The 16,516-nt window shown below is 41.3% G+C and overlaps 1 protein-coding gene across 4 annotated transcripts in view; it reads left to right on the top strand.

Annotated features, from left to right (window-relative positions):
• PLA2R1 (phospholipase A2 receptor 1) overlaps window positions 1-16,516 on the top strand; it is a 112,980-nt gene that overhangs the window by 61,178 nt on the left and 35,286 nt on the right. For all 4 annotated transcript variants that reach the window (XM_054722926.1, XM_054722925.1, XM_028141133.2 and 1 more), the window contains 2 exons: window positions 14,197-14,399; window positions 16,246-16,391. In XM_054722926.1, coding sequence (XP_054578901.1) covers window positions 14,197-14,399; window positions 16,246-16,391 — 349 coding nt within the window. The remainder of the gene's footprint in view (window positions 1-14,196; window positions 14,400-16,245; window positions 16,392-16,516) is intronic.

Genomic DNA, 16,516 nt, shown 5'->3' with positions numbered 1-16,516 from the left:
TCATTAGGAAATTGAGGAAAAAAAGTTTTATTCACAAATCAAAACAATGATATATCACTGCACACCTACTAGAATGACCAAAATCCAAAACACTGACCACACAAAATGTTGATGAGGATGTGGAGCAACAGGACTATCTCACACATTGCTGGTAGGAATGCAAAATGGTTCAGCCACTTTCTTTTTTTTTTTTGCATATGTTTTATTTTTTAAATTTATCTTTTTTGTTTAAAGTATTACAGATGTTGGGAGAGATAAGAGATCAACCGAAGGACTTGTATGCATACATATAAGCATAACCAATGGACACAAAACTCCAGGGGGTTAGGGCATGTTTGGGAGTGAGGGGGGGGGGGGGGCAATGGTAAGATATGTACATATATAATACCTTAATAAAAAAATGGAAAAAAATATAAAGTATTACAGATGTCCCCTTTTTCCCCAGTAATCCCCTCTACCCCTCCACCCCTCCACCCATCCCCAGGCCTTCACCAAACTATTGTCTGTGCCCGTGGGTTATGCATATATGCATATAAGTACTTTGGTTAATCTCTTTTGCATCCCCAACCCCTTACCAATGATATATTATTAGTCTGTTCCATGGTACAGCCACTTTATTTTTAAATAAATCTTTATTGTTCAGATTACTACAGTTGTTCCTCTTTTTTCCCCCAAAGCTCCCCTCCACCCAGTTTCCACCCCACCCCATGCCCTTACCCCCTTCCACTGTCCTCATCCATAGGTGTAAGATTTTTGTCCAATCTCTTCCCGCACCTCCCAAACCCCCTCCCCCGCAAGAATTGTCAGTCCACTCCCCTTCTATGCCCCTGATTCTATTATATTCACCAGTTTATTCTGTTCATCAAATTTTTTATTCACTTGATTTTTAGATTCACTTGTTGATAGATATGTATTTATTGTCACTTCATTGTTCATAATTTTTATTTTTACCTCTTTCTTTTTCTTTTTAGAGAATAGCATTTCATATAATACTGGTTTGGTGGTGATGAACTCCTTTAGCTTTTTCTTGTCTGTGAAACTCTTTATCTGACTTTCAATTCTAAATGATAGCTTTGCTGGGTAGAGTAATCTTGGTTGTAGGTTCTTACTATTCATCACTTTGTATATTTCTTGCCATTTCCTTCTGGCCTGCATAGTTTCTGTTGAGAAATCAGCTAACAATCGTATGAGTGCTCCCTTGTAGGTAATTAACTGTTTTTCTCTTGCTGCTTTTAATATTCTCTCTTTGTCTTTTACTCTTGGCATTTTAATTATGATGTGTCTTGGAGTGGTCCTCTTTGGATTCCTTTTGTTTGGGGTTCTGTGCGCTTCCTGGACTTGTAAGTCTATTTCTTTCACCAGGTAGGGGAAGTTTTCTGTCATTATTTCTTCAAATAGGTTTTCAGTATCTCGCTCTCTCTCTTCTTCTGGCACCGCCATAATTTGGATGTTGGTATGCTTGAAGTTGTCCCAGAGGCTCCTTACACTATCTTCATATTTTTGGATTCTTTTTTCTTTTTGCTTTTCCGGATGGGTGTTTTTTTGCTTCTTCGTATTTCAAATCTTTGACTTGATTCTTGGGATCCTCTAGTCTGCTGTTGGATCTCTGTATATTATTCTTTATTTCAGTTAGTGTATGCTTAATTTCTGATTGGTCCTTTTTCATATCATTGAGGGTCTCATTAAATTTCTCAGAGGTTTCTAGACAATTCTTGAGTAACCTTATAACTGTGGTTTTGAACTCTATATCCAGTCTTTTGCTTTCATCCATTTCTTTCATTTGCGACTTGTTTCTTTGTCTTCGCATTTTGGCTGCTTCCCTGTGTTTGTTTCTTTATATTGGGTAGCTGCTAAGTCTCCTTGAGTTGATGGAGTGGCCTTGTGTGGTTTGTGTCCTATAGGGCCCAGTGTCTCAGCCTCCCTAGTCACCTGAGGTGGACGTTGTTGGTGCACCACTTTGTGGGCTGTTTGCACAGTCTTGTTGTAGTTAATCCTTGATTGCTGTTGGTATCACTGGTAGGAATTGATCTCCAGGCCAATTGGCTGTGATGACCAGCTGTGTCTACACTGGAAGATCTGTTGTGCAGGAGACACCCTTATGGGGCAGAACTTGCTTCAGTAGGGCTTTGGTGCTCACTGAGTCTGCCCCTTGAGTGTGTCTCTTATGGATGTGAAGAGTTGTAATCCGGTATGGTCTGACACTGACCACTGGGTACACTGACTCTTGGATCTCCAAGGAGGTGCAAGGTCAGCCACTGTCTGGGGCCACCCAGCAGGAGCTACAGAGACATCTGCAGATTCCTTCTCTTTGTATGGGGTTTGGAAGTGCCCAGACTAGGCCAGCTGTGAAGCAAGGCCGCTGCTGCTGCCTGGCCTTGCACCTTCTTTTGGAAGCTCTGGGGCTCTCTGACCCAGCTGTAGTTTGACAGGTTTTAGGCAAAAGGACAGGCCATTCATATGCAAAAGCTGATGCACACAGCTTGGGTGGGGTTGTAAATTGGGAGGGGAGGAGTCTCTGGGAATCACCAGGGCGGAGCAAACAGCAATGGCTGCCTGTCAGCCCTGCACCAGAGAGGTCCTCGGGTCTCCGCATCCCACGCCCCGTGCAGGAACAATGATCACTGCAAGCACCTCTAAGAGAAAGCTGCCCTCACGTTCCTGTCCCAATGCCAGACAGTCCAGTTTCTCCCCGTATGTGTCTGGGTCCCCCAGAGTCTTGCCTGGAACTGGTGTTCAGAGCAAGCAGGAGCTTGTATCTCCCTCCCAGTTAAAAGAGCAGCACATCCAGGTGCCAGCACTTTCCGCGTCTCCACACCGCTTACCAGTCTCAATGCTCTTTCTTCACCTCTCTAGTTGTGGGGCTTCCTCTCAGCCAGCTTTCCTGCAGTTCTGGGTGGTAGTTGTCCTGCCGTTTAGTTGTGGTTTTGATGTGGTTGTGAGAGGCAGCAAGTATAGGTGATTACCTATACCGCCATCTTGGTTCTCCCATGGTACAGCCACTTTTGAAGAGTTTGTCAGTTTCTTACAGAATTAAACATACTCTTACTATACAATCCAGCAATCACACTCCTTTGTATTTACCCAAATGAATTGGAAACACGTTCACACACACAAAAAAAAAACACACAGTACATGGATTGCCAAAACTGGTAAGCAAGCAAGATATCCTTCAGTAGGTGAGTGGATAATTAAACTGGGTACATTCAGACAATGGCATGCTATTCAGTGCTCAAAAGAAATGAGCTATCAAGCAATGGAAAGACATGAAGGAAACTTAAATGCATATTGCTAAGGGAAAAAAAGCCAATCTGAAAAGGCTACATACTGTGTGATTTCAACCATATGACATTCTGGAAAAGGTAAAACTATGGAACCATAAAAAGATGAGTGGTTGCCAGAATTTTGTTAGTGGGAAGGGTCAGTTGGTGGACATATGTCTTTATACATTTGTCCAAACCTATAGAATGTTCAACACTAAGAGTGAACCCTGATTTAAACTGTGGACTTTGGGTGATAATGGTGTGTCAATATAGGTTTATGGATTTTAACAGATATACCATTGTGGTATGGGATGTTAATAGGGGGTGGTTTGTGTATGTGGGGGCAGGGGGCCTAAATAAAGTTGTACTTTCCACTGTTTTCCTGTGAATTTAAGATACTCTCAAATATACAGCTTATTCTTGTTTTATAAAACTGTACTTTTTAAAGATGTATGCCAGATGAAGTTAGGACAAGATATTTTTGAGTATATAAGCATCAGTTTCGAAAATTTATATAGTAACTGGTGACTTTGCATAGCTCTAAACAAGAAGCATCCCAGTTCACTTAATAAACAACCTTCTCATTCTACAGACCTAGGAATAGTATTAAAATGCAGAGATTAATAAAGTTCCATGTCATACTTTTACTGAAGGGAAAAAAAAAACACTCGGGTATCATTTCTAATATACTTTGGAATGTCTATGCCTGTCAAAATAAATTAATGCATTTTGAGTAGACAAAATTCTTGGTTTTTAATGCTACCTTCCTTGGGGCATATTTGGATGTCTAAAAGCTGGAATTGAAGCAGAGGTCCTTGTCATTCATGAGTTTCTGCTATAATTTGAGTGGCACTACTCTTTTTCTCTTTTCCCTGAAGCAAAAATAATACCGTGATACTCAGTTTGGCAGCTCCTGCTGATTGACATTGAGTAAATTGTCTCTGAATAAGATGAAAATGTAAATCCTTTTTGGAAGGAAATAGCAATATAAGAGCCCCTGTGTTTCCTTTTTTCTTTTAAATTGCAGCTCACAGAAACACCATCCTAAATCATTTTTTTCCTGCCTGTCCACACACACACACACACACACACACACACACACACGTCAAAATCTTAATCCAGCCCAGACTGACTATATGACCACTGAATAGGAAGCCTTCAGCCTTTCTATAAACTCAACCAAGATGCTCTCCTACGTCAGATTATCAACATAGTCGATCTGTAGTGGAATCATAGTTGTGCCACTTTTTTCAACTTTGTGTTATGTACTCCAAATAGTATCATGAACCACCATATACCCATCACCCAGTGTCATCATCTATCAACTCATGGTCCATCTTGTTTCACCTATATCCCTACCCACTACCCCCACTTCCCTATTGTTTCATAGCAAATCTCAGGCGTTATATGGTTTCATCCATAAATATTTTAGTATTATCTCTAAAAGATAAAGACTTATTTAAAAAAAAAAAATGAATGTAATACAATTATCATACCTAAAAGTAATTAACTACAATTCATAACAAATCTTTAGTTAGTGTTCAAATTTCTAAATGACTCATAAATATTATGTAATGTATTTTACAGTTTGTTTGAATTGGGATCCTAGAAACTTTCACACATTGCAATTGGTTGATAAGTCTCCTAAAATCTCTTTAATCTCTAGGTTTTTCTTTTTCTTGGCCCTGGCTCTTACTTTTTTATTTGTTGATGCCTAGATCCATTGATCCATGAAGGGTTTTTTCTTTTTCTTTTTTTTTAAAGTTGTGTGTGTGTTTTTTTTAAATATATTTTTATTAATTTCAGAGAGGAAGGAAGAGGGAGAGAGAGATAGAAACATCCATGATGAGAGAGAATCATGGATCAGCTGCCTCCTGCAAGTCCTCTACTGGGGATCGAGCCCACAACCTGGGCATGTGCCCTTGACCAGAATCAAACCTGGGACCTTTCAGTTTGCAGGCCGATGCTCTATCCACTGAGCCAAACCGGGTAGGGCCATGAAGGGTTTTTTCATTTGTAGCTGGGGAAGGGAGTACAGTTTTATAAAGGTGTAATTTCTTTTAATATTTTTGTTACTTTGTGACACAGTTTTCACAGGAAAGACAGAATAAATGCTTAATTCCTTCCCTTTACTAGTTTTTTAAATGATTATTTGTTTACTAGAGGCCTGGTGCATGAAAATTCATGCACTGGAGAGGGGGGTCCCTTAGCCCGGCCTGCCCACTCTCACAGTCCGGGAGCCCTCAGGGGAAGAAGGTGACCCGGCGATCAGGGGAAGGCGACACCCCCATCACACCTCTGCTGCTGCCACTGCCGGTCCTGGTTACCTGAGCCTCGGGTGGCCCTGGGTGGCTGGGCAGCTGCCATCCAAGGCCTGCTTGTGCCTCGGGCCGGCCCTGGGCGGCTGGGGGGCTGAGGGAAGGTTTGGCAGCACCATGCCCCTGCTACCCCCTCAACTGGGCTAAAAGGACTGTGGGATTCTGGTGGGGCTGAGGGGAATGGGTGCCACCATCTTTGTGATGGTGTGATGGTCAATTTGCATATTCCCTCTTTATTAGATAGGATAAGCATTCTGTAACAGTGACTAGTTTTGTGTTGGGTTTTTTTTTTTTTTTCATTGATTTCTGAGAGGAAAGGAGAGGGAGAGAGATAGAAACATCAATAATGAACAAGAATCGAGATGATTAAGGACAACATCAAGGAGAAACCAAGATGGCAGCATAGGTAAACACCTAAACTGCTGCCTCGCACAACAATTTTAAAACTACAACTAAAAGACAAAACGAACATCATCCAGAACCACAGGAAAGCTGGCTGAGTGGAAATCCTACAACTAGAAGGACAGAGGAAAGCACATGGAGAATCAGAGGAGCTGCAAAAGGCTGAGGTACGGAGACGCATGCGCTGGTGGCTGAGTGCCTGGCTGGCTTTCTCTAGCAGGAAGGAGACAAAAACTTCCGACTGCTGAACCCCAGGTCCGACTGCAGACTCTCAGGTGGAAACTCAGGGGAGCCGCGAAAGGCAGAGGTCTGGAGGCACGCGTGCAAGTGCGCGAAGAGAGTGTGCCACTGGCTTTCTCTAGCAGGAAGGAGACAAAAGCTCCTGACTGCGCTGAACCCCAGTTTCGACTGCACTGAACCCCAGTTCCAGGCTAGACCCTGGGGACCCAGGCTTATATGGGGGGAATCTGGACTGTCAGGCAGAAACTAAGGGGAGCCGCAAAAGGCAGAGGTCTGGAAGCACGCGCTTGGGTGTGTGAAGAGAGGACTCCCAGCTCAGAAGTTCTCCCGGCATAGACACAACTGATCCTCACAGCCAATTGGCCTGGAGGTCAATTCCTCCCAGTGATACCAACAACAATCAAGACTTAACTACAACAAGGCTGTACACACAGTCCACAAAGGGGTGCACCAAGAGTGTCACCTCAGGTAATTGGGGAGGCCGAGCCACTGGGCCATATAGGACACCTAGCACACAAAGCTACCCTACCAACTCAGGGAAGCAGCAAAAATGTGGAGACAAAGAAACAGATCACAAGCGAAAGAAATGGAGGAAAACAAACGACTGGATATAGAGTTTAAAACCGTGGTTATAAGGTTTTTCAAGAATTTCCTAGAAAAGGCCAATAAATTTAGCGAGACCCTCAAGGATATGAAAAGGGACGAACTAGAAATTAAACATACACTGACTGAAATAAAAAATATTATACAGAGACCCAACAGCAGACTAGAGGAATACAAGAATCAAGTCAAAGATTTGAAATACAAAGAAACAATAAACACTCAACTGGAAAAACAAAAAGAAAAAAGAATCCAAAAAATTGAAGATAGTGTAAGAAGCCTCTGGGACAACTTCAAGTGTACCAACATCAGAATAATGGGGGTGCCAGAAAAAGAGAGAGAGCAAGATACTGAAAACCTATTTGAAGAAATAATGACAGAAAACTTCCCCCCACCTGGTGAAAGAAATAGACTTACAAGTCCTGGAAGCACACAGAACCCCAAACAAGAGGAATCCAAAGAGGACCACTCCAAGACACATCATAATTAAAATGCCAAGAGCAAAAGACAAAGAGAGAATATTAAAAGCATCAAGAGAAAAACAGTTAATTACCTACAAGGGAGCACCCATACAACTGTCAGCTGATTTCTCAACAGAAACTATGCAGGCCAGACGGGAGTGGCAAGAAATATTCAAAGTGATGGATAGCAAGAACCTACAACCAAGATTACTCTACCCAGCAAAGCTATTATTCAGAATTGAAGGTCAGATCAAGAGCTTCACAGACAAGAAAAAGCTAAAGGAGTTCATCACCACCAAACCAGTATTATATGAAATGCTGAAAGGTACTCTTTTAAGAAGAGGAAGAAGAAGAAAAAGGTAAAGATAAAAATTATGAACAACAAATACATATCTATCAACAAGTGAATCTAAAAATCAAGTGAATAAAAAATCTGATGAACAGAATAAACTGGTGAATATAATAGAATCAGGGCCGTAGAAAGGGAGTGGACTTAAAATTCTCAGGTGGAAAGGGGTGTCGGGGGTGCTAGAAGAGACTGGACAAAAATCGTACACCTCTGGATGAGGACAGTGGGCGGAGAGGTAAGGGCAGAGGGTGAGGTGGGAACCAGGTGAAGGGGAGCTATAGGGGGAAAAAAGAGTAACAATTGTAATAATCTGAACAATGAAGATTTATTAAATTTAAAAAAAAATGAATGAGAATCATAGATCGGCTGCCTCCTGCACACCTCACACTGGGGATCGAGCCCGCAACCCAGGCATGTGCCCTTGACCAGTATCGAACCTAGGACCTTTCAGTCCACAGGCTGACGCTCTATCCATTGAGCCAAATAATCTAGAGCAGTGACCAGTTTTTTTAGCATTACTATGAAGTAAGGGTTTTAAATATGTTTGATATGTTTTAATCCACTGCAATTGTTATCTTTTTTTAATGAAAATGAAAAACTCAAGCACAACCTCCTGAGTTCTCTTAATAACACTGCTAGTCTTCATAGCTTTCTTGCTATCTGGTCTGACAAAATGTAAATTTCTGATCTGGATCTAGAAACACGCATTTCATCAAGGAACCCTGGTTCATCTTCATGGGAAATGGTATTATTTCAGTATCACAATCCACACATAGGAGTGTTCACTGCTTGTTGGTTTGTATTCTTCCTAGGCTATTTCAGTGAACACAGCTAGAAAGTGTGTGTGTGTGTGTGTGTGTGTGTGTGTGTGTGTGTGTGTGTGTGTGATGAAATATCAAGTTCAAACTGATATTTTCAATTTGAATTTAGGACTACAAGGGTTTTGCTTAACCTGTTTTATGTATGCATTTCTTTTTTTTCTTTTTTTTAAATTTATTGTCTAAAGTTTTACATATGTCTCCTTTTTCCCCAATTGACACCCCCCCCCCAGCCATTGCCACCCCAGGAAAGCCCCCACTGCCCCCGTGTCTGTGTCCACTGGTTATGCTAATATGCATGCATACAAGTCCTTTGGTTGCTCTCTAACCCCCTCCTTCCCCTGCCATTTGTCTCTGGATGCATTTCTTTTCTTTCATGCCAAAATTCCCTGTTCTCAAAGCAGTAGGAAATTCTGAGGTTTTTATCAAAACAACAGCAACAAAGAGACTCTGTGGTACTTGGTATTTTGAGAGAAGTAACTATTCAGGAAAAACAATTTTGATCCTTATTAACTAGTGCCATTAATTAAAGGGAAAATGACAAACAGGGCCTTTCTCATTTAGGGGGATGCTAATGCATTGAAACTAAAATGGACTTTGTTGTACTTTGATTAAAGATTCAATGTAAATGGAGGCTGCTCAATAGTGAAAGAAAACAAATGAGTCCATACTAGATAGGACATTCAAAAGTGCTTTCCCAAGTTACATTAGCGTTTCACAGATGTCTGTACATCTATGCAACCCTTTTAAATCACTGTTTTGCATCCATCCCAAACCCAGGCTCTGTGACAGCAGTTTTGTGTTTCTAGATCTAGATGCCCCTGCAGAACAAGCATATTTCACACGGGGGATAACGCCAGCGCACATTTACCCCAACTGTCCCAAGTCAGGGGAAATTTGCTAGGAAAATGGGTCCCAGGAAAGGAAGGCTGATCTGTTTTCTTGGAAGTGCCCTGCTCAGAGCGAGGAGTAGCAAAAAGCCTGCTCAGGCAGCGATAGACAAGCCGATCCACTATAAGGTTCCTCAGAGGTCTGAAATGACTACCACATAAGTGACGACAAACTCAATCTGAGCACCCTTTAGTGCTTTATATAATTACTAGTATATGAGTAACTGTCATACAAGGTAAAGATGTGGTCATAGATATTCAGGAAAACGCTGTAGCCACACAAAGAAGAGAACATAGCCAGGGGCATGAGAGGGAGCTCCATGGAAATGGGGCAGATTATCTGAAGGGAAGGTTCAGTCCTTCATTCGACAACTTACTGAATGCCCACCTACGCTGTACCTTAACATTGTCTCATAGTAGATTCAAATAAATCTGCTTTCAAATTTTAGAACAAGTCCTCACTAACTATGTATACTTAGGCAAGTTACTAAGCCTCTGTGCCTTTGTTTTTCCACTTGCAAACTGCAAATACTAATATCTGCCTCAAATAGTTATTGAAGTTCAACAGGGAATGGACCATATAAAAAAACCTACACAGTATCAGGCGGATAGACAGAATGCCTTCCCTGTCCCAATGGCTTCACTTTTCTCCATGTTGAATCTCAGAGGGAAGGCAGGGGTGAGTGGGTGGGAAGAGATCAACCAAAGAACTTGTAAACATATATGCATAATCCTTGGATACAGACAATAGGATGGTGGAGGCCTGGGGCGGGGGGGGGGGGGTGGCAGGGGCGAGCTATAAGGGGTCAATGGGAGACAAAAAGGGACAAATGTAATACGTTCAACAATAAAGATTTTAAAAAATAAAGATAGATGATGATAGATACATACATACATACATACATACATACATACATACATAGATACATACATAGATATGAAGATAGGTACATAGATAGGTAGATAGATAGAAGGGAAGGGCCAGCTACAGTTCCCTCCTGGCCCTGAGGTATTTGGCCAGAGAAGAGGAAAGTGGAGGCTTTCCCAGCTCAGTTCATTTTATATGGTGAGATAGCTTTGCCAAATGGAAGAGACTGAAATGGTGAACTGGAATTTCCTAAAAGACTGAAAGTTTTTCCACTCATGTGTGAGGGAGAGAGTGGGGGAGGAGGGTTTGAGGGAGAGTAAGACAGGTTAGGAGAATTAGTTTAAATGTGAGCTTCACCACTTTGGAATAGGATGATAGATTTTCTTCTCCAAAGGGAGAAGCAAACGAGTTATCGAATTTGAGAACAATTTCTCTGGGAGAAAAACCACCTCTGCTCTTTCCCACACCCTGCCCTTATTATTTGGCTTTGCAAGCATCCCCACAATATGTGATTATAAATTCAGTTTATACCTCCCTTAGCCCAGTCTCCCTTTATTACACCACTTTACTGCTTCTTTGGGGCTGAGATTCTAAAATTTGGGTCAAATGTTCCATTAAGTTAACACTTTAGAAGAGCAGTAACACTCCTGCAGCACTTCGCATCTTCATAGCCGTTCACAGACATCTCTTCTCCGCTAATGAAGATGAGTTGAGTATCCATAGTATCCAAAACCAAAGCTATTTAATCACTGTCTGATGGGGGAAAGTGAGGCAAAATGCAAGGCCAACAGAAAAGTACATTACATTTTAAACTTGCTGATTCAAGCTTTATAAAAATTCTTTGAACCTGCAGGCAGAACTCATGCCACAAAGTTCCAGCTTTTTAAGGAAAACAGCCAAAATAAGAATCTCTAAGCGAACATCTTAGGGGTGGATGTAGCCCTTGATATTTTTGGGGGTGCCTTTTAATACATCGTTTCATTTTATTTTCATTCAAACCCACGAGAAGAAAAGAGATTATTATCCCCATATTCTAGTAAGCTTTTTTCGTGTGATGAATATAATCTGTTTAAGTTTTGAATCACTGAATGTTTGTGCTGGGACTAGAACCCTAGACCTCCGGCTCCAAGTCAAAGGCTTCTGGGAAAGGAAGGATGGAGGAAACAGGTGGGAGTACATGGGTCCCTTCCTTATTCACTAGAGCTGCCTACTAATATAAGACTTTGAGCTTCCATGTGGATTTCCACAGTTCAGTTTCATTAGAATTTCATCATACAGAGCATGCAGCATCTCCTTTATTGTTCACTAGAGGCCCAGTGTATGAAATTCGTGCACCAGGGGGGAGGGGGGTCCCTCATCCAGCCTGCGCCCTCTCCAATCCAGGACCCCTCGGAGTATGTATGACTGCCGGTTTAGGCCCGATCCCTGGGATCACTCACCTGCCTGCCTGCCTGGTTGCCCCTAACTGCCCCCCCTGCTGGCCTGATCACTTTTAACTGCCTCCCCCCACCAGCCAGGTTGCCCCCAACTGGCCCCCTTGCCAGCCGGGTCGTTCCTAACTGCCGCCCCCCCCCCAACAGCCAGGTCACCCCCAACTGCCCCCCCACCCCCCGCTGGCCTGGTTGCCCCATGCAGCCTGCTTGTTCAGTCGTTTGGTCGTCCCTCACTAACCCCCCTGCCGGCCTGGTCACCCCACGCAGCCTGCTTGTTCAGTCGTTTGGTCGTCCCTCACTAACCCCCCTGCCAGCCTGGTCATAGGCAACCATCTTGTGAGGGTGTGAGGGTTAATTTGCATGTTGCCTCTTTATTATATAGGATGACCTGCTAGATTGTGAGCTGCATTTTGAAACTGCATTCAGCAGTACTGCAAGGCTGCATACATGGGAGGTTGTGGTTACATGCTATAATCTCTCCTCCTTGTCTGGCTCCCAGCATTCCATCTTTAACACTAACTAGCTGTTCTAGTCAATGGAACCCACTAATGACCTTTTTATGGACCAACTTTCTCTTGACTTGCTTTTATTCTATGTGAGTCATACTAATTATGTTTCCTTGTTTAAGAGGAGTCATTTTCACCTTTGTAGGTCTGTTTGATATGTCAGGGTGCACACACACAGGACTGTGAGCTTCTTGCAGATGGGTGCTGTCTTATTACTGTTCTACCCAGAGTGCACCCAGGATTGTTGAAGACATAAGCAGTTGTTCTTCAGCTCCCTTATTCTTTCTCTATTTTACACTCCCCCGTTCCTTTAGGAGAAGTTCTTTGTACATCTTGTCTATCTTTTTTTCTTCTGTCTTCATTTTTCCCTCTCTTTAGTCTTTCTGTCAGCATAAAACAACCAAAGGTAATTGCCCTGTATCTAAAAACAAAACAAAACAAAACAAAAAATGAAACCACTACTTCTGAAGATAAATTAAGCAAGACAAATATCTAGTACTGAGTGAGAACATTTTTAAAAGCCCCTTTAGGTCCAGAATCATCACAAGTCTTCAGATGCTTCATCTATAATCACTTGCTTTTTTTTTTATAAGCACTCTTTGAAAATTCCTTTCTCTTTCTCATCCTTCAAAGCTCAGCTCAGATGTTACTTTCTGCAAATTCTTTATTGATATTCCTAGGCAGATTCCATCATCCTTCTGAAGTCTCCCACAGAAATCTGGACACATGGTCCCTATAGCACTTCCCACATTATGTTGCCTGCAATTAAGCTTTTATGAGTCTGTGCCTCACACTAAATTAAGAGATGGGTTTTGTTTGTTTTGTGTTGTGTTATCCTTCTGTCTCTCACAGCTTATATACAGCCTAGCCTGGTATATAGATGTAGATGCACCATTTTCTTGTTGTTGAATGTTGATTTAATTAATTAGATGATCACTCTGGATTCAAGAAAAAAGCTCACCCTTTCTCAGTTTTTTTAAAATATATTTTATTGTTTTTTTTTTACAGAGAGGAAGAGAGAGAGGATAGAGAGTTAGAAACATCAATGAGAGAGAAACATCAATCAGCTGCCTCCTGCACACCTCCTGTTAGGGATGTGCTCGCAACCAAGGTACATGCCCTTGACCTGGAATCAAACCTGGGAGCTTTCAGTCTGCAGGCCTACGCTCTATCCACCGAGCCAAACCGGTTAGGGCCCTTTCTCAGTTTTTATCTTATTTTTGGAATGGGATTATTTTCTACGGTGCCCTGAAATTTGAAGTGTACTTTTTGGCTATCTTATGAGTTGTGTGGATTTGATGACAAATTTGAGGATCTTAACTTAGAAGTTGTTTCTATGGGGGAAATGTTTTATTTTTCCATATGTTCAAACATACAGAAAAGGATAAAATGCAGTTTTGTCCATAACTAGAAGGTCTTTTCCTTTTCCTGAAGTCTTCCCTTACTCCTGCCCCCAGAATTTCACCCCGCTTTAGAATTTATCTCATTCCCTCCACTCTACCATGGTTTACAGTTTGGTTTTCTGTTGTGTCCCTTGCAAATACCTTGAATCTATCACTGGCACATTATTTCCTGCTCAACCTACTTCTCAGAGGATACATGCTATGCATTTTTTCATTGTTGTTTGTCACATTGGCATCTCAAAGCACAACATGCATACATACTCAAGAAATGGTGAGTTAAACTTGTTTTCTGCACAGTTATAAACTCAATAATTCAACGTAGAGGGATGTTGGTGTTTGATGAGATGGGAGATATTTCACTTTCAGGTTGGAACAGCTCCTAGTTTTCCATCATTTGCCATCTAAGCTCAAAATGTCCAAATTTCAAGCTTCATAGTGTCTCTTCTCTCACTTTTCCATCTTCAATTCTTTTCTCCAGGGAGGATGAGAAATGAGACAATTATGCCAATAAAGCATTCTTTTTCACCTTTACTGTTCTCGTCTGGGTACTTCATTTTGAGATGTCAATTATTCAACACTCTAAAGAGGTCTTCTGAGCACAAAGTGTTCTAGTTGACTGGTGTTAAAAGTGTCGCTTTCTGCTTTTAGGCTACAGTGGTGGCTGTGTTGTCATGCGAGGAAGGAATCCACCTGGCCGCTGGGAAGTGAAAGACTGTACGCACTTTAAAGCAAAGTCCCTGTGCAAGCAGCCAGTGGAAAGCCGGGAGAAAACTGAGCATGAAGAGAGATGGCCCTTTCACCCCTGCTATTTAAGCTGGGAGTCAGAGCCGGGCCTGGCCAGCTGCTTCAAGGTGAGGTCAAGGTTACATGGGCATTCTCAACTGGACCAACATTATTTCAATTTTGTCCATGTACCCCAAATTCTTTATTCCAGAACAGTGTCTGGCACACAGAGGTGCTTGATTAATATTTGTCAACTGTCTCTATCATTTCAGTTGTAGTCCAAAATAATTTTTAAGACAAAAGAATGACATATCCCTGGTGACACTGAAGTCCTCCTCATAAGGATTGATATCGGGTTCCCAGTCACTATTGTTCTGGGTATGAAAATGATGTAATTCCATATCATGTGTAAACAAATGAATAAAGTCCATATTACGGAATACTATACTACCATTCTGCTGCTAAGGATAGCTTTTGCAGCTTGCCAGACACCTAAAGATAAAACACATTAATACACACAGTTGATATGTATGTGTGTGTATGTAAATAAATGTTGAAGAAATGTCTTTTTGCAAAGCAGCTTTAGATCTTAGATTTAAATCAGCACCTACAATCTTCTTGTAAGAAATATTTATTTTTGAAATATGTCTTTGTTTGATGGTTTTGTCTTTGGTTCATTTTATAAATAGAGATTTCCAAAATCATGGGAGAAAGTTCTTTTCTGGTATGTTGGCATATGCAAAGCAGAATGAAGATGGCCTCTCTCTCTAGAGATATTGCATACCTATAGATGGCATGAAATACCTGTGAATGCACTCAATTTAAATATCCATGTGTGTAATCCTATATTCACTTCATGCAATAATAGGCCTAGAAGTGACCTCACAGAGCAACAAGTTGAACCTTAGAAAGGAGTAAGCTGACGCTAGCGAGATGAAGTGATTTACCCAAGATCACAACTATTTATTGACAGAGTTGGAATAAATTCCTGATCTTGGAACTCCTTTTTCTACTATATATTACCCTAACACGTCAGCAAATGTCTGGTGTGTTTGATGGGTATGATGGTAGGATTTATTAATTTAAAGTGATTTGAGAAAAGGTTCCCAAAGGAGGTGAGTTTTGACATATAATTTAAAAGATGGAAAGGCTGTGCTATGGTCCACAGGACTGGGAAACCTATTCCTTCTGGTCTCAGCAGATCAGAGTCTCGAGAAGGCTGGCACCAGAGGCTCAGGCTTAGTGTTGGGCAGTTAAAAATGAGGAGGTTGCAGAGGCACTGGATCCAGGGCTCTGGGTCTTAGGTCCCTCATCGTTGATCTTAAATAAAAATCAAAAGCAGACCCTTCATTTGACTGACTTCTTCCTGTTACTGTGAGGACTGCTGAAAAAAATAGGACAGTTGAGAAACAGCAGAAAATTTAGGCACAACTCAGACCCAAAGACCCTAGACTTAGACCTGCCCTAGGTCCCAGGTCTCATTTTTCATTTCTTGCCATGGGTCAGCCAGATTCATGATCATTCAGCCAATTCTAATTTGTCAGAAGGCAATCTGGAGGAACAGAAATCCATGGGCTCTGGAAGCAGGGAGTATTGGGTCTAATCCTCGCTCTGCCTGTTTGTAGCTGTGTGACCTGAACTTTGTAATCTGTCTTAGTCTGACTTTCCTCATCTCTTGACAAACATTTATTAAAGGACAAGTCACAGTAAATTTAGGAGAAAAAAAAAGAATCCTCAAGCAGCTCATTGATAAAAACAGTTTATTATATACTCATAAAGTTGTTGTGAGAATAAAATGAGATAATAGTTTTACAATAGACACATTCTAATTCAATAAATGCTATTTCTTCCTACTGGCTCAAGCTTTAATAAAGAATAATGACAACAATTAAATTACTATTATTTTCGTGTCCAGAATCAAATAGCCTTACCTTTCCTGTGACAGTGTCAACTCTATTTTCTTTTACTATACAGGTATTTCATAGTGAAAAAGTACTGATGAAAAGAACATGGAGAGAAGCTGAAGCATTTTGTGAAGAATTTGGAGCTCATCTTGCAAGCTTTGCCCATATCGAGGAAGAGAATTTTGTGAATGAGCTTTTACATTCAAAATTTAATCGGTAAATACTTGTTAATTTTCGAAAATTACAGTGAAATGTTCTGTCTCCCAGTAATGGCTACTTAGGAATGAGTATCCCTAATATTTGTTTAAAATCTCAAATATTTGTTTTAAGCCTAAAACCCA

This window comes from Eptesicus fuscus, chromosome 11 (genome assembly GCF_027574615.1).
Source record: "Eptesicus fuscus isolate TK198812 chromosome 11, DD_ASM_mEF_20220401, whole genome shotgun sequence".
Taxonomy (NCBI): domain Eukaryota; kingdom Metazoa; phylum Chordata; class Mammalia; order Chiroptera; family Vespertilionidae; genus Eptesicus; species Eptesicus fuscus.
The sequence above is the reverse complement of the archived record's forward strand: the minus strand, read 5'-3'. Positions and strand labels throughout refer to the sequence as shown.